Source organism: Ovis aries, chromosome 1, assembly GCF_016772045.2.
Source record: "Ovis aries strain OAR_USU_Benz2616 breed Rambouillet chromosome 1, ARS-UI_Ramb_v3.0, whole genome shotgun sequence".
In the NCBI taxonomy this organism is placed as follows: domain Eukaryota; kingdom Metazoa; phylum Chordata; class Mammalia; order Artiodactyla; family Bovidae; genus Ovis; species Ovis aries.
This window is the reverse complement of record NC_056054.1, coordinates 110292220-110317765: the sequence shown is the minus strand read 5'-3', so window position 1 is coordinate 110317765 and position 25546 is coordinate 110292220. Positions and strand designations below refer to the sequence as shown.

The 25546-nt window shown below is 38.1% G+C and overlaps 1 protein-coding gene across 1 annotated transcript in view; it reads right to left on the bottom strand.

The window, feature by feature from the left end:
- LOC101113975 (olfactory receptor 10J1-like) overlaps nt 1-24834 on the bottom strand; it is a 33065-nt gene extending 8231 nt beyond the window's left edge. Inside the window, 4 exon segments of the mRNA XM_027965428.1 lie at nt 18248-18260; nt 24357-24616; nt 24619-24759; nt 24762-24834. Of these exon segments, the coding sequence (XP_027821229.1) occupies nt 18248-18260; nt 24357-24616; nt 24619-24759; nt 24762-24834 (487 nt within the window).
- Nucleotides 24835-25546: the final 712 nt, after the last annotated feature.

Sequence of the window (25546 nt, the reverse complement as noted above, 5' to 3'; positions counted from 1 at the left end):
TCTCATGGCCAGATCCTGACAACTCTACACTAAGTTAATTTTTACACACATAGAAAAAAATGAAGTGCCTGCCTTCATATCTGATAAGCTTAAAAAATATCCCTTGTATTTGGTTTTGGTTTGTTTTTTTTATTTTGGAAGAGATTATTTTATATTCCTTCTTCGTCTCTACTGAATTTGTGGTAGCTTTTATGTTTAGAAAACCATAAACAGAAATGTATATACAAAACATGAAGATACTTATAAAATTTGCTTTTATCCTTGTCTGTTTCAGAGACATAAGAAGAGGAAATTCTAGCCAAATTAGGATTTCTTTAAAAAACTCAATTTTTTTTCATTAAATTATCATTAAAGAAGTTAACATCTCAACTTCTTTTCCTGGCTGTTTGCTGCTGAGTGGTATCTTCATATCCATTATAGCCTTTAATGTTTTGGAGTTAAACTATGATTGGCTAGTCTTCCATTTTGGGGCCACTCCTCTGATTAAACTTGTGTTTTGTTTTGTTTTTTTTCTCTGCTCTACTGAGAGAAGAGTCAATTTGTCACTCCAGTTATCACCAGAAACACAAGCCAGCACTGATGCATAAAGAGCCTCCCTGCTTCAAGTGGGAAGCAGGTAGAAAACCTCTTTCACAGGAGGCAATGAAAACAGCTCTAGTAACACCAACAGGCTTCCCAGATGGCACAGTGGCATTCACCTGCCAGTGCTGGAGCTGCAGGAGTCATGAGTTTGATCTCTGAGTTAAGAAGATTCCCTGGAGGAGAAAACGGCAACCCGCAACAGTATTCTTGCCTGGAAAATCCCATGGACATAAGAGCTTAGCGGGCTACGGTCCATGGGATCACAAAGAGTCAGACGTGACTCAAGCGGCTGAACATGCACGCACAACACACAATTAGGCTGGGGAGAACTTTGTCCTGTTACAGTCTGGGCTCTCTATGAAAAACTAGGAGACTGTATTGTTGGAGGATGCACTAGTGACCTTTTCCAGAGGAGGTGTCTTAAAAAAGGCTTGTTTTAAGAGTTGAAAAAGAGATCTAGCAAGTTTACAAACAGCCAGGAGAGGAAAGAGGACAGGGGTTAGGGGTCTGTTAGGAGGTTGATGGCCAACAACCTCTGACTTCTGGTCAACAGGTCTCTCCAGGGATGGCTGTGTGAATAGTTGAAGGGCTGAGATAAGGAAGAGCTATGTCCCTGAGTGCCTTAACCTCAGCCTAGAGTTGAACGGGTAGGTTTATCCACATGCTTGGCTGTAGTTGTCCACATCTTTGGTTGCTTGTACTGAAACTTTGAGGTTCCAGTTAGCAGCATAACAAATTACATGAACTTAGTGTCATAAAGCAACAATGATCCGCCATCACCATCTCTGGGAGACAGATCTCAATCAGGTCATCCTCACCCTGGGTTTCCTGTATAGCTGTGGTCAGGAGGTGGCAGGGGTTTGCTTTCTCACATGTCAATCAGTCGATACTGGCTGTTGAGCCTGGACTTCCTCACAGCCTGTGCTCTGGATTTCAAGAGCAAGCACCCCAAGATGAATAACCCAACAGAAACTGTATGATCCTTTATGCCCTGGTCTCAAAGGTCAGGATGTCACAGCATGACTTTTTTGCCCTCACATTGGTCCAGATAATCACAGAGACCCACCTAGTCTCAAGGGAAGGAGTAGAGACTTTGCTTTTTAATGGGGGTGCAGCATATTAACAGAAGAACATATGGAGTGGGAGATAGTATGTCAAGCTTTTGAAAATACAGTCTGCTAGATGACCAGGATCTTCTCTCAAACAGTTTAGACTCATTGTCCTCAAAGGGAAACAGGAGACAAAGTAAAAATTAGACTAACCAAACTCTAGGATCCCCCTTCTTAGGTTTGTCTGTAAACTTGGTCTCTCTTTTTGAAATGCTTAAGTTCCAGAGATTCTTGGAAAAATTAAGGGAAAATGTGAACACCCTCCCCTCTAAAAAAGTGAAATCCTAGACCTCCTGCTAATCTAATATTAGAAATTTAACAGGACATTAATGTAACTTAGAAAATAAAAGAGATATTTAGTGAATTAGATGATAGCTAGAAAGCTAAAAAAATGTTCCAAACAACAGCAAAATTAACAAAGCTCTGGTTAGGCTGACAAGAAGACTTTGAAGCTACTGCTTGCAATTTGCTTATAGGTTTTTGTGACCACATGTAGCCTTTGTGTATGTTATGATCTTTATTTATCCAAAAAATTTATTTCTCTATCATTTTACTAGAATGCTTTTTACTTACAAAACACTATGTTTAAAATGTGTAAGTTGAGATGCATAACAATAAGATAAACATTTGAAAACACACTACTCAAGAACTCCACTCAGATATTTCTCATTTTTCCTTCCTTATCTCTTTTTACTTCATCCCCCATCCCCACTCTCACCTCCAACAATTACTACTATCCTGGTTTTTATGGTTATTTTTGTCTCATTTATTTTATATCTTTATTCTATATCTATAATGTGTTTAAACAATACATTTTTTAGTTCTCTGTTTTTGAGCTTTATAAAAATGATAAACTGTATATAGTTTTCTGAGACTTGCTTTTTAAAAAATTCACTGTCCTTTTCCTAAGATCCAGAATAGAGCTGCAGTTTATTAATTTAAGCACTTTATGCTATTCCATCATGTGAATATACCACAATGTTTTTTATCCATCCTACTGGTGAAGGGATAATGGAGCTGTTTCCAGATTTTTGTTTTTATAAATTATAATGCTTCAAATACTTTAATACACACTATATTGAACAAGTGTGCAAAAGTTCCTCTAAGGTTTATATCTTTTAGATGAATTATTAGCTCATGGAATATAAAATGTTTCTACTTTACAAAATAATGCTAAATGGAATTTTGTGATGGTTGTACACTATGCCAAGCAAAGGATAAGAAAGTTCCAGTTGATCTACATCCTTCTAAGCACTTGTTATTAGACTTGCTAATTTCTGTCAAACTAGTGGGTGTGACATAGTTTTGGTTTTAATTTTTCATTTTCCTGAACAACAAGAGATTGAAGAGCTTACAACGTTTGTTGGTTATGTCTGTTTTGTCTTCTGCAAAATACTTGTTCATGCCTTTGACCACTTTTTGACTGGCTTGTGTGTATTTTACTTATTCAACTGGTAGCAGCTTTATACATACTCTGGACACCAAACTCTTGTCCTTAATGTGTTATGCAAATATTTGCTACCATTTTGTGGTTTGTCTTTTCATTTTTATGGTGCCCTTTATTGAACAAAAATTATTTTAATGGAATCAAATTATAATTCTTGTCCCTTTTTGTTAGCACTTCCACATTTCCTTGGAAAAAAGAAATTTCTACCTCAGTGTCAGAATAATCTTTTTTTTTTTTCATCTAAGCCTGTTAATATACTTATCATATTCAAATCCATTTGGAATTGATTTTTATATATGAGGTAAGATAAATGTCCAAACTCATTTTTTTTAACTGGATAACTAATTGTTTCATCAACTTTGTTTGAAGAGTTCTTCCTTTTCCCTCTGGTCTGCAGTTTTATCTCTTTTATGTATCATAATTCTTTAAAAGCCTTGATCAGTTTAGCCACTTTATTATGCTCCATTGGTCAGTTAAATTCTCTGTTACCAAATTATACTATCTTAACAACTATAAAGTTATAATAAATCTTAGTTATCAGGGAGATCAATCCCTCTTATTTTTATGTAATGTGTAGGTTTTCTTTTTCATAAAAATTTTAGATCATGTTTTTGGAATTGCATTAAATTTAAAAATCATTAGGAATGTACTGGTATAGGCTCTTTTTCCATTTATTTAGGTGTCTTTAATTTTTGTTGGGGGTCTTCAAGATCACCATCGAGCTAGATGATTCTCTTAGAATGATTCACAGGGTACAGAAAAACTATTACAATCATGGTTCTAGTTTATTATAGCAAAAGGGTTCAAATGAAAATTAGACTAAAATTAACAAAGGGAAAAGGTCCATGGGGGCAAAATCCAGGAGAAACCTAGCATAAACTTCCAAGTGTCCTCCCCTAGGAGAAGCATGTGGGCATGAGGAATTTTCCCAGCAAAAGTGCAGAGTGACCACATAGGTGCAGAGTGTTGTCAGCAGGGAAACTCACCTGAGCCTTGCTGTCAAGTTCTTGATTAGGAGTCAGTCATGTTAGGCATGTAATAACTGCTCTATGAACCTCAGGTACTGATTCTAGCCCTTCAGGGCAAAAGCAGGTGTTCACCATAAAACACATTGTTAGCATAAATGATCTGATCAAACAGATATCATTTGGTTTAAGGCTTTGGACATACTAAAATATTTATCAAGCAGAAAAATTCAAGAGATAAGAGCTCATCTCCCATGAGCTGGCCAAGGGCCAGTCCTAAAGACAAGCCTTTCTTAGGAATGTGCAGGGTTTGAGCAACCCTGGCCTGCTGACTTGGCTCTTTCCTGCACAAATATCTTTATAGATATTTTAATAACTTTTTCATGTGTTTTTTAAAGCTTTTTAAAACGTTTTAAAGATACAATTTCAAACTTACAGAAAAGTTGTATTACTGCCAAAACTCCTAAATGTCTTTTGTCCAGGTATCCCAACTTTTCACATTTTGTCCCATTCACTGTATCACTCTCTCTCTCTCTCTTTCTCTTTCACCTATCTATCTATATAATTTTTTTCCAAATTGCTTGAGAGTAAGTTGAAGCCATTGCATCACTTTAACCCTAAATATTTTAGTGTACATTCCCCAAGAAGAAGCACATTCTTCTATGTAATCATTGTAATTATTAAAAATCAGTGTAATTATATACATACAAAGACTCATACACATATATTAATATCAAATGCAATGCTATTGTCTAATTTGCAAATCATATTTCAGTTACCTTATTATCTCATAATGTCCTTTATAGTTAAATTGTTTTGCAGTTTAAGATCCATTCCAAGATTATCCTTTGCATCTGTTTCTCTAGTGCCTTTTGATCTAAAACAGTAGTTTACTTTTCTTTGTCTTCCTAGACCTTAGTACTTTTGAAAACTACAGGCCAGACATTTTATAGAATGTCTCTCAGTTTTCAGTGTTTATCTAAATGGTGAATCATTTTTTCCTACACTCATATTCAATTCTGTTTCACTTCTTCCCCTTCTTTGTACTTACTTTTATTTAATTTCCTTTATATCTAGATTTAAATTTTGAATTTTTAACAAGAATATTGCAAGAGTGATGTATCATTCTTAATACACCATACCAGGAACCATGTGACATCAATTTATCCTAATATTAGTGAAGCTAATTTAAGATAGTGTCCACCAGGTTTCTCCATTGTAAAGTTATTATTTTCCCTTTTTATATTTATAATTTATAGAGTGATATATTGAAATTAATATCCTACTCCTCATCAAACTTTTACCCTCTAGTTTTAGAGTCCATTGATGATTTCCTAACTCCATCATTCCTTCTCTAGACTGATATTCTGTAAGAAAGAGATACTATTTAGATAATATAGATACTATGAGACAATGTAATATACTACTGACATTATTTATGTTGATGTTCAAGTCATAGAACTGGCAAACAGGAACTGCATTTGTCTGTCTCCTTTGTTGTTTTGGCATGTCTCCATTATTATTTGAGCAGTTTTAGTTTTAGTGGTGCTGTTATTCAGTAACCAAGTCATGCCCAACTCTTTGCAACCCCATTGGCTACAGCACACCATGCTTCCCTGTTCTTCACTATCTCCTGGAGTTTGCTCAAACTCATGTGCATTGAGTTGGCGATGCCACCCAACCATCTCATCCTCTGTCACCCTCTTCTCCTCCTACCCTCAATCTTTCCGGGCATCAGGGTCTTTTCCAATGAGCTGACTCTTCACTTCAATGGCTGAAGTATTGGAGCTTCAGCTTTAACATCAGTCCTTCCAATGAATATTCAGGGTTGATTTCCTTTAGGATTGACTGGTTTGATCTCCTTGCTGTCCAAGGGATTCTCAAGGGTCTTCTGCAGTGCCACAATTCCAAAGTATCAATTCTTCAGTGCTCAGCCTTTTTTATGATCCAACTCTCACATCCATACATGACTACTGAAAAAAATATATAGATTTGACTAAATGAAACTTTGTCAGCAAAGCGATGTCTTTGCTTTTTAATATGCTGTCTAGGTTTGTCATAACTTTTCTTCCAAGGAGCGTCTTTTAAGTTAATGGCTCCAGTCACCATCCACAGTGATTTTGGAGCCCAAGAAAATAAAATCTGTCACTATTTCCACTGTTTCCTCATCTATTTGCCAGGAAGAAATGGGACTGGGACTGGGTGCCATGATCTTAGTTTTCTTTTTAATTGAGATATAACCAACATATAACATTATACTTGTTTCAGGTGTACAATTTGTCAATTTGGTATTTGTATATATTATGAAATTGAGAGAGTAACAGGCAGGAAGGCCAGGGGTCTCCAAATGGAGGAACTAAGCTGCAAGTTTCTCTTAAAATTCTGTGTTGCCATGACGATCAACACCTGGTTCCACCTGAACTTAACTTTTCTCAAACTTTGAGCTAACCAATGGGTTTTTCTTATAGAATTTTTTTTTTTTAAGCTGTGTTAATGAAACTATGTATTTGTTTTGGAATTTGCCTTTCTTCAAAATGGTTCCACCTAAGACTAACGTTCTTTCTTTTCTCAAACCTTAGGCTGATAATAGCTCAACAAACCAGTATTCATATCAATTGCTTTATGGCTGCGGGATGACACACCTAGTGCCATCCTATCTCAAAACTGCATATTGTGGGAGAGGGGCCTGGTGAAACTCCGTCAGCCTTGAGGCGTCTCTCTTATCTGATTAATAGCTTTCTAACTGACATAAAACAGCTTGCTGAAACTAGCAAGGGGGGGGGCACTCTCCGTCCCCCTCCTGATGTCTGTGTCAGAAGCTTTCTCTGTTCCTTTTTCACTTTAATAAAACTCTGCTACACAAAAGCTCTTGAGTGATCAAGCCTGGTCCCTGGTCCTGAAGCTAAATCTTCTTTGGAGATCATGAATCCAACACATTCACCATAAGCTCTCAAAATGATCACAATGAATCTAGTTAAAATCCATCAGCATCATCATAAGCACAGACCAATTTTTTTCAACTTTTGGCAAGCTGATAGGTAAATTTTTCTTTGAAATTTTACTTCTACAATTATGAGTGAGGATAAGTATCTTTTCGTATACTTAGTAATCATTTGCGCTTCATTTGCTGTGAATGTCCAATTACATGTTCTTGTTTTTCAGTTGTGTCTGTTTGTGACCCCATGGACTGCAGCACTCCAGGCCTCCCTGTCCCTCACCATCTCCAGAATTTGCCCAAGTTCATGTCCACTGCATCAGTAATGCCAGCCAGCCGTCTCATTCTCTGACACCCTCATTTCCTTGACTCTGGGAGAGAATAAGGGCAGAAGGAGACAAGGGCATCCATTTACATATCTTGCTCATTTTTCCTGTATCATCATTTCCTTACAAGAGTTCAATTATAAGTAACTATGCCTTTTATTATATATGTTGTAAAATTTTTCTGTTTATCATTATTACTGAGTTTGTGAGTTTGAAATTTTCTTAGTATTTTATTTACATGTCTATCAAGGCCTTTCTAACTCCAAGATTACTTTTTTAAGTACCCATGTTTTCTTCTATACTTCTTGTATTTCAGTATTTGATACATCTGGAATCTAATTGGTTTTAATGAACAAAGTAAAATGTACTTCTTAAAATCAAATTAGATATACTTTTTATTATTATGTGTAACTAGGCCATTGTCTCAACACCATATATTGACTAATAAACTCATATCATTACTACATTATATTATTACTGTATGCTAAATCTACCCCCCACCCCTGATTATTCTTTAGAGTCTCCCTTTATTCTCACATTTAACAATTAATGGTATTTTTATTGATTTCTCATTGAATTCATAGAAATTTAAGAACAAACATCTTTAGTCTTTACAACACTAAAACCAAAGTCTTAATGTTGGAACACTGAGGAAAGTGTTACTCATTTTAAAAGGAACACTTTTAAAAGGAAAAGGAAATGTTTATTTTCTTTTATATGTTTCAGTAGGGTTTTAGAGGCTTCCAAGGTGGCCCTTGTGGTAAAAAAAAAAAAAAAAAGCAAAAAAGCAAAAAAAAGCTGTCTGCCAGTGCAGGAAATGTAAGAGATGCAGGTTCAGTTCCTGGGTTGGGAAGATGCCCTGGAGGAGGGCACAACAACCCTCTCCAGTTTTTTTTTGCCTGGAGAATCCCATGGACAGGGGAGACCAACAGGTAATAGTCCATAGAGCTGCATAGAGTCAGAGACTGAAGCAACTTAGCACACAGCACTGGGTTTTAGAATATTCTTCATATAGGAAATGAGCATTTTCTATTTCCATGTATTTGATCTGTTTTGTTTTATTTAGGAATGGAATATCTTATTCCATTATATTTTCTTTTTTTAAAATTGGTTTTGCCGTACATCAACATGAATCCACCAGGGGTGTACATGTGTTCCCCATCCTGAACCCCCCTCCCACCTCCCTTCCCATACCATCCCTCTGGGTCATCCCAGTGCACCAGTCCCTAGCATCCTGTATCCTGCATTGAATCTGGACTGGTGATTCATTTCTTATATGATATTATACATGTTTCAATGCCATTCTCCCAAATCATCCCACCCTCTCCCTCTCCCACAGAGTCCAAAAGACTGTTCTATGCATCTGTGTCTCTTTTGCTTAAAGAGCTATTATTTTTATTGCTTATCTTTTCAGTTCATTCTCACTTGTATTTTTAAAAATTCCTCAATTTATAAAGTCTTACATTTTATATCTATGTTTATTTCTATCATTTTCAGGGTTCCATGCTACTACACCCTTGTGTCCTCCATAACCTGTTAAAATCCACAGATTATCATTTAGTTGCATTCACCTTTAATTCACATGCCCCAATCTTATCTGGCATGATACCAACCTTGGTTAAGTCAAATTTTCTTCTTATGCAGAGTATTCATGCAGTTGAACTCCACTGGTGAAAAATACATTCCTATGATAGCTGCTGCTGCTGCTAAGTCACTTCAGTCATGTCCTACTCTGTGTGACCCCAGAGATGGCAGTCCACCAGGCTCCCCCGTTCCTGGGATTCTCCAGGCAAGAACATCGGAGTGGGTTGCCATTTCCTTCTTCAATGAAAGTGAAAAGTGAAAGTGGAAAGTGAAAGTGAAGTCGCTCAGTTGTGTCCGACCTCAGCGACCCCATGGACTGCAGCCTTCCAGGCTCCTCCATCCATGGGATTTTCCAGGCAAGAGTACTGGAGTGGGGTGCCATTGCCTTCTCCTATAATAGCTAGTTTTACTTAAAAGTCATGACATTTAACATTAAGTGGAGTATTGACGTTATGGCGAAAGCACTGTATTTCTGTCTACCATTTTCTCTTGCCAGTTTTCACACATTCTTTTTTATTCTCTAACTTCCAAAGACTCTTGCTTATCCTTTGTAAAGCACGTGACTTTATTTTTTACTTCTTTTAAGAACAAATAAAGCAGTTAAGAAGAGTTAACTCATTGGAAAAGACTTTGATGCTGGGAGGGATTGGGGGCAGGAGAAGAAGGGGACGACAGAGGATGAGATGGCTGGATGGCATCACTGATTCAATGGACGCGAGTCTGAGTGAACTCCAGGAGTTGGTGATGGACAGGGAGGCCTGGCGTGCTGCGATTCATGGGGTCGCAAAGAGTCGGACACTACTGAGAGACTGAAATGAACTGAACTGAACTGAAAGCAGTTAAGAGAGATCTTTCATATATTCCCACCAACACCTCAGCCCAACTATGTGCATCTGTGCTCAGTACCATGCCTGTGTACTCTCACTGTGGGGTGTGCTCCATGCACTCTAACAAGCCCATCCGTACACTTATGCACTGCACTCCAATCCCCTTTCCTACTTAGAACTTTGCTTTAGCAGTTCTCCCTTATGTCTTTTGAATCCTCAAATTTGCATTAGATCACCTTCATTTACAAACTTGTTTGTAATTTTCCTCATCCCCAAAAAACAAGCATAAAATCAAATAAAAACAACCTTCTTGTGATCCCACATCCTTCCTCAGCTAGAGGCTCATTTATTTGCTCCCTTTTACATCAAAACTCTTTGAAGGAATTACATTGTCTTAAATTTCTCTCCTTTTTTCTCTTGAATTCACATTAAACAATCTTTTATCACTATCCCTCTACTCATACAAATTTTTTTCATTGAGACTGAACACCTGATATTGTCATGTCTAATAGTCCATTCTAACAGACTGTACAACATGGCTTACTGGCAGCATTTGACCCGATTGACTAATTTATCTTACTTGCAAACTGTTTTTCATGTGGTTTCCAGGACATAACCTCTTTTAGTTTTCATATCCCTCCCTTTTTTTTTACTTCCAGTGTCGTTTCTCTTTTCTCCTCAATCTCACAGTGTTAAATTACCTCCTTTCAGCCACAAACCACTTCACTGTTCAGTTACACCCTAATGATCACTTCCTCTTCTGGCTCTAAACAATTTCCAAAATTAAGTCTCCAGTCCATACTTCTTTCCAAAACTCCAAATTTATATCCCATTTTCTTTTCTTGAATATTTTCTTGGCATCCCCAACAGACCATATCCCAAACTGAACCTATAAACTCTTCCCTCAAAGGTACACTTTGTTCCAAGCTGTTATCACTCCTAACTTGGATCACAGCAAGCAAGGTCCTGACTGCTCTCTCCCTGCCTCTTCTTTGGTTCTGGGTGTTAATCACAGTAACACTCAGAGTGCAGATTTTAATGTCTAAATCAAATCAGGTAGTCCCTTTGCTCAGATGTCTCTACAATGCTTTGTCATCCCTCTTAGAATAAAATTCAAAGTCCTTACCATGGCTTATAAAGCCAGTTTCAATACTCCCCTTAATTGCCTTGGTCATTCCTCTCAACCACACTGGCCTGTTTTTTGTTCCTCACACATGCCAAGTTTAACCCCTTTTCAGGACCTTCCCCTACACTTTACCTTAGCCTGGAGCACTCTTCCCTCAGATTCTGTAAGGCTGACTCACTTCTTCATTCATTCTTCCGCTTACACATCACCTTTCCTGACCACCTGACCTAAATAAACTATTGTTTCCTGCTGCCAGGAATGATTGTCTTGCGGTCCTCTTTCCTTTTGTTTTATTTTCTTCAAACATTACACTCCCCAAAATAACATTATATATTACTTATAAATTGTTTATAAGTGTAAAAGAGAAGTGAACGATTGCCCACTCCAGTATTCTGGCCAGGACAGTTCCAAGGACTGTATAGTCAATGGGTCACAAAGAGTTGGACATGTTCCTTTTTGAAAATAAGTTCTATGACAGCAGGAACTTTGTTTTGTTCACTGTTTGTTTTTATTAGTGTTTTTTGTTCTCTTCTATTAAGTATTTTGCCTGGTTTACAGTTTTCCATCCCTTATTTGCAATCTTATTATTTTGCTTCAGCTAGTGATAAGTGCTATAAAAATCATAAAACGCCTAATGGAGAACGACAATGGGGAGCATTTCTATAGATGAAGTGGTCAGGGAAGGAATCCTTAAGGATTACTTCTCATTTCAGTCAAGGCTTGAATAATAGAGAATGAACAAGCACAAATGAATGAATGGGAATCTGGAGAAAGAGAGTACTCTGGACTGAAGGAATAGCAAGTATAAATTTCCCAAGTGGGAGTAAATCTATGTTAATAGTTACTGGACTAGCAGGTAAGAGGTTAGACATAAGAGTCACTCTTAATGGCATGGAGTGATAAGGATAGGGTAAGGCCTGTAGTTCATCATGAGGAGAGTAAATTTTATTCCAAGTACACTGGGAATCCATTGGGTGTCCTTAATTAGGAAAAGAGCATGATCTGATTTTCATCTTTAAAAGACAACTTGGGCTGTTATGTAGAGAATACTGGAAAATAATAAGGATAAACAAGGAGAGTAGATAGTGAGAGAAGACTGTTTCTGGATAAGACCAGTTTCAGTGGAGATTGAAGGAAGTGGATAAATTTGCCTTGTAAGTAGAACTGACAAAACTTGTCAGGAAATACTAGTTGCCATGACCCCAAAGGCTAATTTTCTTTCCCTTTTCAGTAATTTGGCAAAGAACTGACAATGGAAGAATAGGTTGATGGTAGCTGCTGAGTTCTTGATGCTCTCTTTTCTAACAAAGATCTTTCAACTAAGAAGCTCCTGTTGTTATATAATCACTTAGGTGGCTTCCCTGTTCCTCTTTTTAAAATAAATACGCCAATCCTGTGAAAAATTATGTAATTATATCAACTTGACACCGAGAAACATTGGACAAAATCCAGCACTCATTCATAACAAAAATTCTTAGAAAGTTAAGGATTGAAGGGAATTATCACAATTTGATAAAGACTGTATAAAAAACATCAATAACAGTATACTTAGTGGTGAAAGACTGAATACTCCCTCCAAAAAATCAGGGACAAGGCAAAGATGTCTGCTCTCACTACTCTTATTCAATGTTGTAATGGACGTTCTCGTCACTGCAATAAGACACAAAGAGGAAATAAAAGGCATATAGATCAGAAAGGAAGAAATAAAACTGTCCCTATTTATATGGGTGATATAATTATCTATGTAGAAAGATCCAACATATGGGCAGAAACAAAACAAAATAAAAAATTCTTCAAACTAGTGAGTTAAACAAGGTTACAACATACAATATCAACATATGAAAATCAATCACATTTCCTTATACATCATTAAAAATTAGGGAACCAAGATTAAAAACACAGTATCATTTACAGTTTCTCCAAAGAAAATGAAATAGTTAGGTATATGCTTAACAAAGCATATATAAGATTTGTGTACTGAATATCAGTGGTCTCTGACCATTTTGGCACCAGAGACCAGTTTCATGGAAGAGTTTTTCCATGGATCAGGTTGAGGGGGTTGGGGCGGGGGGGCGATGGTTTTGGTACGATTCAAGCAAATTACATTTATTATGCACTTTATTTCTATTATTGTGGCTCAGCTGGTAAAGAATCTCCCTGCAATATGGGACACCTGGGTTCAATCCCTGGGTTTGGAAGATCCTCTGGAGAAGGGAAAGGCTACCCACTTCAGTATTTTGGCCTAGAGAATTCCATGGACTGTATAGACCATGAGGTTGCAAAGAGTTGGATATGACTGAGCGACTTTCACTTTCACTTATTTCTATTATTATTATGTCAGCTCCGCCTCACATCATCAGGCACAAGATCCTGTACATTGAGGACCCCTGCTGAAAATTTCTAAATGATGATGAAAGAAATCAAAGAGTACTCAAATGGAGAGACATACTTTGATCATGAACTGGAAGACTCAACATTGTAAAGCTGGCAGTTTTCCTTAAGTTTATGTATAGATTTAATGTAATTAGATATAGACAACCTTATTCTAAAATTGATGTGGAAATATACAAGCTTTAGAATAACTAAAATAATCCTAACAAATAAGAATAAAGTAGAATCACTCTACCTAAAATTATTAATAAAACTTATTATGCATGCATGCTGAATTGCTTCAGTCATGTATGACTCTTTGTGACTCTATGGACTGTAGCCTGCCAGGCTCCTCTGTCCATGGGATTCTCCAGGCAAGAATACTGGAGAGGGTTGCCATGCCCTCCTCTAGGGGATGTTCCTGACCCAGGGATCAAACCTGCATCTCTTACATTTCCTGCCTAGTTGGGTGGGTTCTTTACAACTAGTGCTACCTGGGAAGCCCAAGATTTACTGTATAGCTACATTAATGAAGATAGTGTGGTATTAGCGGAGCAATAGACACGTAGATCACTAGAACAGATAAAAAAACTCATAAATTGATCTACAGAAATATGCTCAACTGACTTTTGACAATGTGAAAAATGGAGAATGCCAGTCCTTAAAATGGAGAAGGCAATGGCACCCCACTCCAGTACTCTTGCCTGGGAAATCCCATGGATGGAGGAGCCTGGTAAGCTGTAGTCCATGGGGTCGCTAAGAGTCAGACACAACTGAGTGACTTCACTTTCACTTTTTGCTTTCATGCATTGGAGAAGGAAATGGCAACCCACTTCAGTGTTTTTGCTTTGAGAATCCTAGGGACGGGGGAGCCTGGTGGGCTGCCATCTATGGGGTCGCACAGAGTCTGACATGACTGAAGTGACAGCAGCAGCAACAGCAGTCCTTAAAAAAAGATTCAGTTGAAGCAACTGGATATCTGAAGGCAAAAATTTGACCTTGACCTCAATTTCACAGCTTATTATAAACAAACTAAAAAATGAATAATTGACCTAAGTGTAAAAAGTAAAACTATAAAACTTCTAGAAAAAAAGTTATAGAAAAATGTGTAAAACATGGAAACACAAAAGACCCCAAACAGCCAGCACAGTCTTAAGAATGAAGAGGAAAGCTGAAGTATCATACTCCCTGATTTCAAACTATACTACAAAGCTATGGTAATCAAAACAGCATGGCACTGGTACCAAAACAGACACATAGATCAGTGGAACATACTAGGGAGCCCAGCAATGAACTCATGTATATATGGACAAGTAATCTACACTAGACAAGGCAACATACAATATACAAAGGGGAAAGGACAACCTCTTCAATAGTTTTGGGAGAACTGGACAGCTACATGCAAATAAATCAAACTGGACTACTCATACGATACATAAAAATAAATTAAAAATGGCTTAAAGACAAATGTAAGACCTGAAACCATAATATTTTTACAAGAAAACATAGGTAGCAAGCTATTTTGGATATGTCTCTTCAGGGAAGTGCAATGAAAACAAATAATAAATCAGACTGTCACACTAAAAAACTTTTGCAAATTGAAGGAAGCTATCAACAAAATGGAAAAGCCACCTACTGAATGGGAGAAGATACTTAATACTTGCAAACAATATATGCAATAAGGGATAAAAAAGAGCACATCTAATTCAACATCAAAAAACCAAATGACCTGATTTTAAAATGGACAGAAGGCCTGAATAGATAGTTTTCCAAAGAAAACATGCAAATAACCAACAGGCACATGAAAATACATCCAACATCACTAATTATCAGGGAAATGGAAATCAAAGCCAGACTCGACATTACCTTACAATTCTCAGAATGGCTGCTATCAAAAAAGAGAACAAAAACCAAATGGTGGTGAGAATGGGAAGGAAAGGAAGCCTCTATGCCCCGATAGAGGGAAGGTAAATCAGTATAGCCACTACAGAAAACTGTATGATGATTCCTCAAAAAAAAACTACAAATAGAATTACAATTTGACCCAGAAATCCCACTCCTGAGTACTTATCAAAAGAAAAGGAAAACAAAAACACAATTAGAAAAGTTTCATGCACCCCAGTGTTCATTACAACATTATTTACAATAGCCAAGAGAAAAAGGTAAATCAAAGTGAACTAGACATGCTCAAGCAGGAGATGGCGAGTGAACATTGATATTTTAGGAATCAGTGAACTAAAATGGATGGGAATGGGAGAATTTAATTCAGATGACCTTTATATTTATTACTGTGATCAAGAATTCCTTAGAAGAAATGGAGTAGCCCTTATATTCACCGTAAGAGTCCAGAATGCAGTACTTGGGTACAATCTCAAAAACAACATAATAATCTCAGTTCATTCCAACTCAAACCATTCAACATCACAGTAATCCAAGTCTATGCTCCAATCATTAATGTCAAAGAAGCTAAAGTTGACAGTTCTATGAAGACTTCCAAGAACTTCTAGAACTAACAGCAAAAAAGAAAAAAAGTCCTTTTCATCATAGAGGATTGGAATGCAAAAGCAGGAAGTCAAGAGATACCTGGAGTAACAGGAAATTTTGGCTTTGGGTACAAACTGAAGTAGGGCAAAGGCTGAGGTTTGCCAAGATAATGTACTGGTCAAAGCAAACACCCTCTTCCAACAACAAAAGAGAAGACTCTACCCATGTACATAACCAGATGGTCAATACCAAAATTATATTGATTAGATTCTTTGTAGCCAGAGAAGGAGAAATTCTATACAGTTAGCAAAAACAAGACCAGGAACTGACTGTGAGTCAGATCATGAACTCATTGTACAGGAGGTGGTGACCAAAATCATCCCAAAGAAAAAGAAATATAAGAAGGCAAAGTGCTTGCCTGAGGAGGTTTTACAAATAGCTGAGAAAAGAAGAGATGCGAAAGAAAAAGGATAAAGGGAAAGATATACCCAACTGAATGCAGAGTGACAGAGAATAGCAAGGAGAGGTAAGAAAGCCTTTTTAAATGAATAATGCAAAGAAATAGAGGGAAAAAAATAGAACGGGAAAGATCAGAGATCTCTTCAATAATATTGGAGATACCAATAACATTGGAGATGCCATCTTTCATGCAAAGATGGTCACAATAAAGACAGAAATGGTATGGACCTAACAGAAGCAGAAGATATTAAGAAGAGGTGGCAAGAATACACAGAAGAGATAATATGCAAAAATAACCCAGATAACCATGATAGTGTGGTCAATCATCTAGAGTCAGGCATCCTGGAATGTGAAGTTAAATGGGCCTTTGGAGGTATTACTATGAACAAAGCTAGTGGAGGTGATGGAATTCTAGCTAAGCTATTTCAAATCCTAAAAGACAATGCCATTAAAATGTTCCACTCAATATGCCAGCAAATTTGGAAAACTCAGCAGTGGCCACAGGACTGGAAAAGGTCAGTTTTCATTCCAAACACAAATAAGGGCAATGCCAAAAAATTTTCAAGATATAATACAATTTCACTCATTTCACATGCTAGCAAGGTAATGCTCAAAATCCTTTGAGTTAGGTTTCAACAGTACTTGAACTGAGAACTTCCAGATATATAGACTGGCTTTAGAAAAGGAAGAGGAGCTAGATATCAAATTGCCAACATCTATTGAATCATATAAAAAGCAAGGGAATTCCAAAAAAAAAAAAAAAGCCATCTCCTTCTGCTTCATTGACTATACTAAAGCCTTTGACTATGGATCACAGCAAACTGTGGAAAACTCTTAAAGAGGTGGGAGTACCAAATTACCTTATCTGTCTACTGAGAAATCTTATGCAGGTAAAGAAGCAACAGTTAAAACTGGACATAGACCAACTGACTGATTCAGAATTGGGAAAGGAGTATGTCAAGCGTGTATATTGTCACCCTTACTTATTTAACTTCTATGCAGAATGCCCGGCTGAATGACTCACAAGCTAGAATCAAGATAGAGGGGAGAAATATCAACAATCTCAGATATGCAGATGTTACCACTCTAATGGCAGAAAATGAAGAGGAACTAAAGAGCCTCTTGATGAGGGTGAAAGAGGAGAGTGAAAAAGCTGGCTTAAAACTCAACATTCAAAAAACTAAGATCATGGCATCCAGTTCCATCACTTCCTGGCAAATAGGTGGGGAAAAAGTGGAAACAGTGACAGATTTTATTTTCGTGGACTCCAAAATCACTGCAGATGGTGACTGCAGCCACAAAATTAAAAGACAATTGCTCCTTGGAAGAAAAGTTATGACAAACCTAGACTGCATATTAAAAACAAAATCATCACTTTGCCAACAAAGGTCCTTATAGTCAAACCTATGGCTTTTCCAGTAGTCATGTATGGATGTGCAAGCTGGACCATAAAGAAGTCTGAGTGCCGAACAATTGATATTTTGGAATTGTGATGCTGGAGAAGACTTTTGAGAGTCCCTTGGACAGCAAAGAGATCAAACTAGTCACTATTAAATGAAGTTAACCCTGAATATTCTTTGGAAGGACTGATGCTGAAGCTGAAGCTCCGGTATTTTGGCCACCTGATGGGAAGAGCTGACTCACTGGAAAAGAACCTGATGCTTGGAAAGACTGAGGGCAGGAGGAGAAGTGGGCAACAGAGAATGAGATGGTTGGATGGCATCAGTTACTCATTGGATATGAGTCTGAGCAAACCCTGGGTAATATTAAAGGACAAGGAAGCCTGGCATGCTGCAGTTCGTGGAGTTGTAAAGAGTCGGATGCGACTTAGTGACTGAACAACAACGAGACAAGACATGGAAGCAATCTAAGTATTCATCAGTAGATGAGTGTGCAAGGAAAATGGTAAATATTACCAATGGAATATTAATCAGCCATAAGAAAGAATGAACTCTTTCCATTTGTGACAAATTGGTTGGATTTTGAGTATTATACTAAGTGAAAGAAGCTAAATGTATACTGTATGATTTCACTTATATGTAGAATCTAGAAAGCAAAACAAATGAATAAACATAAGCAGAAACAAAATCATAAATATAGAGAACAAACAGGTGGTTGCCAAAGGGGAAAGGGATGGAAGGAAAAAAGAAATAGGTGAGGGATATTGAGGTACAGACTTCCATTTGCAAAATAAATGATTCATGGGTATGAAAAATAACTATGTGTATCTTTGGATGGTGACATCATAATTAGCGTTATCTTTGTTGATCACTGAAATGTAAAAGGTAAAAACAAAAGAAGAATTAAACCAATGGAAAATAATACTATGTTTTTATTATGGAGACTTAAGATCATTAAAATATTAGTTTTTCACAAATTAACAAATGCACCAGATTCTGACTTGCTTGAATGTAACTGTTTTGAGTATGTGTGTGTGTTGGGGAAGGGTGTAATTTAAATAAGCTGCTTCTAAATTTTATATGAAAATCTTAAGCAAACAAAAACATCTAAAAATATTCTGAGGAAGAATAGTGGCAGGTAAATATCTCTATTAGGTAATAAAACATTTTAAAACAAATATGTAAGTGGAATAGAATTAAAATTCTGCATTATTTCTGTATTTTACATTGTGTCCGAGGACTTTTCATTTGCTCCAGGGAAGGGTAAGCCCAAAAGAATTCAGGAAAAAAAAAAGTCAATTGAATTTCAAAAAGTTATTTTTTTAATGCATAATGAAAACATTTGCCTGAAAAGCTGAAATAGTTTTTAACTTGAGCAAACTTTTCTAGAGAGGAAAGCTTATTTGAGTTTACAAAGAATACTTTTGAATATCAAAAGCCTAAGCACTAAAAGTACTTTGTATGTGAAACATATAATGTAAACTACTACAGAGTTAGGAAGGATTTAGGTTTTCCTGCTAAAATAAAATAAAGGTGTCTGGCTTTGTGGAGATGATAGCACTAGAATTAGCTGGTTATTGGGGAAGGCCCACTCTTGCACCTACTGGAGATGCCAGGTTTACCCTATTGTAAAGAAGGAGGGGAGGCATCTGATAAAGCAGAAGTGATATGTCCCTCACTTCCCAGCCTCGGAAAGCATGTGACTGCTGGTGAAGCAGAAATAGGTGAGTGATACATCCAACAGGATGTCTTGGTGACTCCTCATTGTGTCCTATTTACTCCATTACAGAGTTAAGGGTACAACTAAATGTCCAAGTGCCCTCAAGTGCTTGGAGAGAGAGGGCCAGTGAGCTGAGAGTAATCACAAGGAAGATGAAGCAGGAACCACATTGTTTGAAGAACATGACAAGACCAGAGTCATCTCAAAAGATACCAACAAGGATGACTACAACGGTCATGTATCTATATTGAATCCAGCATGGACAGATGGAAGTGACCATGGATCACGTTCCTCTTCTTCCCTGCTAAGAAAACTAGAAGCCTCTGTTACCAACCCAAGGTTCTTGGACTCCTTAATCAATAGAAATTGATAGGTCAGACAGGAAATTCAGTCAAGGCTTTACTGGGACTTGGGTTGTGGCACAAAGTAGTGAAAGAGAGTTAACAGGTTCCTTTGCTGGCTCCTGAATGGGGGTGAGGGGGTGAGCTAGTCCTTTAAATAGGATGAGGCTAGGGGCAGACCTCTTGGGTCAGGGCAGAGGAGCGGCTTAAGTGGTCTGCTCACCTCCTTGCTGGTGCTATGTGCAGGGATCATGCATAGGACCCTGCTTTTGCTCAACACTTTAGAAGCGGCAGTCGGGGTTTTGATAGTTTTGTATTTTATTGTTCATAATTGCCTGACTGCTTCCCAGGTGGCACTAGTGGTAAAGAACCTGCTTGCCAGTGTAGGAGACATAAGAGATGTTGGTTCAATCTCTGAGTTGGGAAGATCCTCTGGAAAAGGAAATGGCAACTCACTCCAGTATTCCTGCCTGGAGAATCCCATGGACAGAGAAGCCTGGCAGGCTACAGTTCATAGGGTCGCAATGAGTCGGACATGACTGAAGCGACTTAGTACACATGCAAGCCATGTGTGCAGTTATTTTTAGCTACTTATAGTTTCTTTGTATTTTGTTGTTGGGAGGATAGGTTTGTTCAGATGTAAGAACTGCAACAGTGACAGTTCTGTTATTTTCTTGGGTTCCAAAATCACTGCAGATGGTGACTTCAGCTACTATATTAAAAGATGTTTGCTTCTTGGAAGAAAAGCTATGGCAAACTTAGACAGCATATTAAAAAGCAGAGACATTACTTTGCTGACAAAGGTCCATATAGTCAAAGCTATGGTTTTTCCAGTAGTCATGTATGGATGTGAGGGTTGGACCATAAGGAAGGCTGAGCGCTGAAGAATTGATGCTTTTGAAATACGGTGTTGGAGAATGTCACGGTCTTCGTAGACCAGGACCTAGGGACTGGAGTCGGGGTACTTTATTTCCAGAAACACATGCTGATGTATCTTCAATAAAAAGATTAGTCAGCCATTAAAAAGAATGAAATTCCACCAGTTGCAACAAGATGGATAGTCCTTTAAGTAAAAGGTCACTGAAGAGAGTCACTGAAGGGAGTCGCTGAAGGGAATCCAAGCAGGTGCTCTTTCCAATGATCTCAGTTCTGAGAACTACATGCAGCTCTGCTCGTTCCTGTTTCCCAGGAACTGATAAGGAACAGAGAGTCCTTGAGAAATGGCACACAAGGGAAGAAAACAACATATTGGATCCCTTAAAGTTGAATGTCCCCTGACAGGAGAACAGTCTTGAGAGTCCTTGGTTTGCAAGGAGATCAAAGCAGTCAATCCTAAAGGATATCAATCTTAAATATTCATTAGAAGGACTGATGCTGAAACCAAAGCTACAATCCTTTGGCCACCTGATGTGAATAGCCAACTTGTTAGAAAAGACCCTGATGCTGGGAAAGATTGAAGGCAGGAGGAGAAGGAGATGATTGACAGAGGACGAGATGGTTGGATGGCATCACTGACTTAGTAGACATGAGCTTGAGCAAGCTCTGGGATATGGTGAAGGACACGGAAGTCTGGCGTGCTACAGTCCATGGGGTTGCAAAGAGTTGGACAAAACTGAGCGATTGAACAACAACAACAACAACCAGCACTGCAACAAAGGGTTCCAGGCCCCAGGTCTAGACTGTCTCACCTCCACCAGAGCATGATCCACTCAGAGGATAATGAGGAAGAAAGGAGAGGACCAGGACCTTGAGTTTCACTGTTTAGTCATAAAAAGACTTAATTACTAAATTGTCTAAGTTTACAGGAAAAGACTAGTTGTCTTTTTCTGGCAGACTCCTGAGTGGGGGTGAGGGGATGAGCTAGTCCTTTAAATGGGATGCTGTTAGGGACAGACCTCTTGGGTCATGGCAGAGGAGTGGTCCAAGTCAGGCCCTTTTCCTACCTGACTTTTTCAGGCAGATCGGCAGCTCAGAATTACAAAGCACACTGAATTGCACATCGGTTTTAAAGTTAGATTTTTACGTGCTATAGCCTATATAGCTTATAAAATGCATAATCACTTTATAGATTTTATTTGATATTTCTATATTTTAAAAATATTTTGCAATGAGAATACTGTGTATTCATATATATCTTATGTATCTTTTAATAAATAGATCAGTATAATAATTTTGACTTGCTCAGTAATTATCAATATTGGCCATTATAGTTTGATTCAACACCTATTTTTTAATCACAAAATCTAAAGTTCATCCTGATTCTTTTTTTAAATTTATTTTTAAGATGAAGAACAGTACATTGTCTTCTATTATTCCATTTCTAACTCAGTTGCTTTAATTTTATGGAAGTTTTCAAGTCAAAAGTCCCTTTAGTGTTGACTTTTTTTCAGATTTTTTCTTTATTTTACTTTACAATACTGTATTGGTTTTGCCATACATCCACATGAATCCACCATGGGTGTACACGTGTTCCCAATCCTGAACCCCCCTCCCACCTCCCTCCCCATACCATCTCTCTGGGTCATCCCAGTGCAAAAACTACCTAATTTATCAGAAAGGTGCTATGCTGATTCTTTTCATATTTCCATTTAATTCTGTTTCTTTGCCTTTGTGAATTTACATATAAAAGGCAGGAGAAGACCCAAACTGAACACCCTTTTCTAAACTCTCTTTGGCTCCTCCTGACCATCCCCTTGCCCTTCTGGTTTCTCTCCTATCACAAGAAGTTCTAATTTGGATCTGCTTTTAATTTTTCTTTCTTCTTAGCTAATTTCATAGCATTCTTCCAATGCTTTGATCTCTGAGCTGTTAGTCTTCTCTTTTCTTGAGCCTGCTATATATCCTGCCCATGAGAGAGCCCTTCTTTAAGCCTCACAAGGACTTTTTCATGTGACTTATTTCTAGCCAGAAGAAGTGAAGTGTCAGACCAAGTCACGTAAGCTCCATACACGTCATATGTGGTTAGTACTTCTCTCCGCTCAACTTCTTCACTTCTCACAACCCTGGTTTCCTTTCCTTTGAAGTCCTGCATGCTTGAAAATATTCTTTCTAGAAAGATTCTAGCTGATTGTAAACCCATTTCCTAAAAAGTATTTATATTTTCACTTTGTTTATCGTATTAAAACACAAGGCACTTAGATTTCTGCACAGTATCCTTCCTGGTGACTACTTGTTCAAGCATCCAATTTTTGTTAGAAGATTCAGTGAGGTGGTGATTTTAATGTGGTTTATACCACATTAAAAAGTGAACTGGTCACTTTAAATTTAAGTTTGAGATGACCTTGGGTGGCCTCGGCCTACAACAGCTTGGAGTGGGGCTTGGGTTCCCAGAAAGAGATTGAGGCTGGGTTGAGGAGAAGCGAACATCAGATCTTAGCCACTAGACAAGTGGTCAGTGATAAGGGCCCTGTCCCTTCGGCTTTGCAGAAAAGAATCAGCACAAAGAAGGAAAGTAGTAAACCAAGTGAAGTATTTATTAAGAGGAAAAGAGGACAGGACCTGTGGATATACACACAGGCAGACTCAGAGTTCCTGGGTCACACCCTTGTAGTAGTTTGAATTACTTTTATTGGGTATTTCTTCCAAGTTTCCTTTGGCCAATCTTTTTGATTTGCCTCGTTCACAGTCCATATTCCATATGTCTTAGGATCCTCCCATGTGAGTGCACACATCTCTTAGCCAAGATAGATTTTACTGAAAAGGCATCTGGGCAGAACTTCCCTTGGCATAACTGCTCTTTGGCCTCCAAGGAGGCTTTCTGCACATGTGTAGTCAAGGAGGTCTCCTGACTGCAAGAATGAAAAATATGTGGTCTGGGTGGGGCCCAGCCTCCTCCTTTAATTGTCCTGCTATTCTTGACTTGGAGTTTCAATCCACAGGGAATAAATCCCAAATAGCTTTACCATGGGGAGAGGAAAGAGGCTCATCTACCTCCTGCCTCAAGATGAACATGAGATCACATTCTGATCTTAAAATTATCTCCTGGAATAGGGCCAGTGTGTATTTATTTACAGGTCTGTAGAGTGACTTGTGTTTTTATTATGCTAACAAAGAGGCTGACGAAGTGAAAAATCATTTGTTAGAGGCTTGCCCCTCAGCTCCAGTTTTGCTCTGGCCCTGTATGTGATGTATGAAACTTCGCCAATCATTTGAAATACTGGCTTTGTAACTTTACCAGTATAGACTTCCTCCTGGAAGGCATGCACACCTATTTGGGTAGGGATCTCATCTTAGGAAAAGGATTTCTACTCACCACTCTCTGCAGAGTATCCTGGACTTCTTTGTTTCTTAGACTATACACAGCAGGGTTTAGTAAAGGTGTTATGACAGTGTAGGTCACTGAGATCAGCTGATCCTCATCCTTGCTGTTCTCTGACTTGGGCTTGAAGTAGGCAATGGAGGCACAGCCACAGTGGACAATGACCACAGTGAGGTGGGAGGCGCAGGTGGCAAAGGCCTTCTTCCAGCCCTCAACTGAGGCAATCTTGAGGATGGTGGAGATGATGAAGATGTAGGAGATGAAGAAGAAGGTGGCAGGGCCTGTGATGGCCAAGAGACTAATAATTAAGGTCAGGATATCATTGATGATTGGGGTAGCACAGGCCAGGTTCAACACAGGTCGAACATCAGGGAAGAAATGCTCAATCAGTGCCTTGCAAAAGGGCAATCTGGAAATAGCCACAGCCTGAACCAGTGAGAGTGAGAACCCCGTGGCACTGACAGAGAATGCCAGCATGGCACAGACCCTCCAGTTCATGATGACTGAGTAATGAGGTGGGTTACAGATAGCCACATAGCGACCACACCCCATTACTGCCAACAAGAGGCAGTTGGTGATGGCAAAGCAGAGAAAGAGAAAAAGCTGAGTCCCACAGCCCTCCAGGGATATGGACTGGCTCAGACCTACAAGGCTGAAAGGCATGCATGGGATGATGACAAGGAGTAGAAAGTCTCTGATGTAGACAGGACACTTAGAAAGAAGCACGTGGGTGTGTGGAGGTGATGGTCTTTATGGATAGCAGTCACAATGATGGCATTACCAGCCCGAGTTAGAATGTACAGGATGAGAAACACCATGAAGAGCTCAGCTGATGTTCTTGGAAGTTGGAGAAACCTTGGAAAATAAACTCTCTTATCTCTGTGTAGTTGGCTGTCCTCATTGGAGATCTCAGGGCTGAAAAACAAAGAGAAAGTCAGCACCATCTCTTGGTGCTGCCCTACCCTCTGGTGAGCACACATTCAATACCACAAAGATTCGGTTCAAAATTTCATGAATCAACTGCCCAGAGATGTGGCAGACTAGGTCCTAGAACTGGAATAAGAGATACAGAAAATTTGTGCAGCATTATTTAAATGCTTGAGGTAAAGCTTTCTTTTCAGGTACTCCTGAGTCATTAAAAAAAAAAATGATAACCTATTTATGGCCCATGAAATTGGTCTCAAAATTTTCTTAAAACTATATTTTCTGTAGACCACAGTCTCAGCCCACAATGTAATTACGCTAGAAATTGTCACAAAAAGAAACTTTAAAACGTACAAATATTTGATAGTCTAACCAATGGTTCAAAGAGGAACTAATAATGGAAGTTAAAAAATATTTAGAACTAAATAATAGTTAGAGAATCACATATCAGCATTTAGAACATTATTAGAGGGAACTTTGTAGTTTAAAATGCTTTTTTGTTACTTTTATAAAAGGCTGAAAATTAGTGAGTAGAGCATCCACCCTAAGAAGTTATAAAAACAAGATAAAAAAAAAAAGAAAGTAGAAGTAAGAAAAAATGATACAATATAAAAAAAAGATAAAACAGATAAGATCCAAAAGGGTAAAAATTTATAAACTTTAGGTAAACTGCTAGTGAAACCATCAAA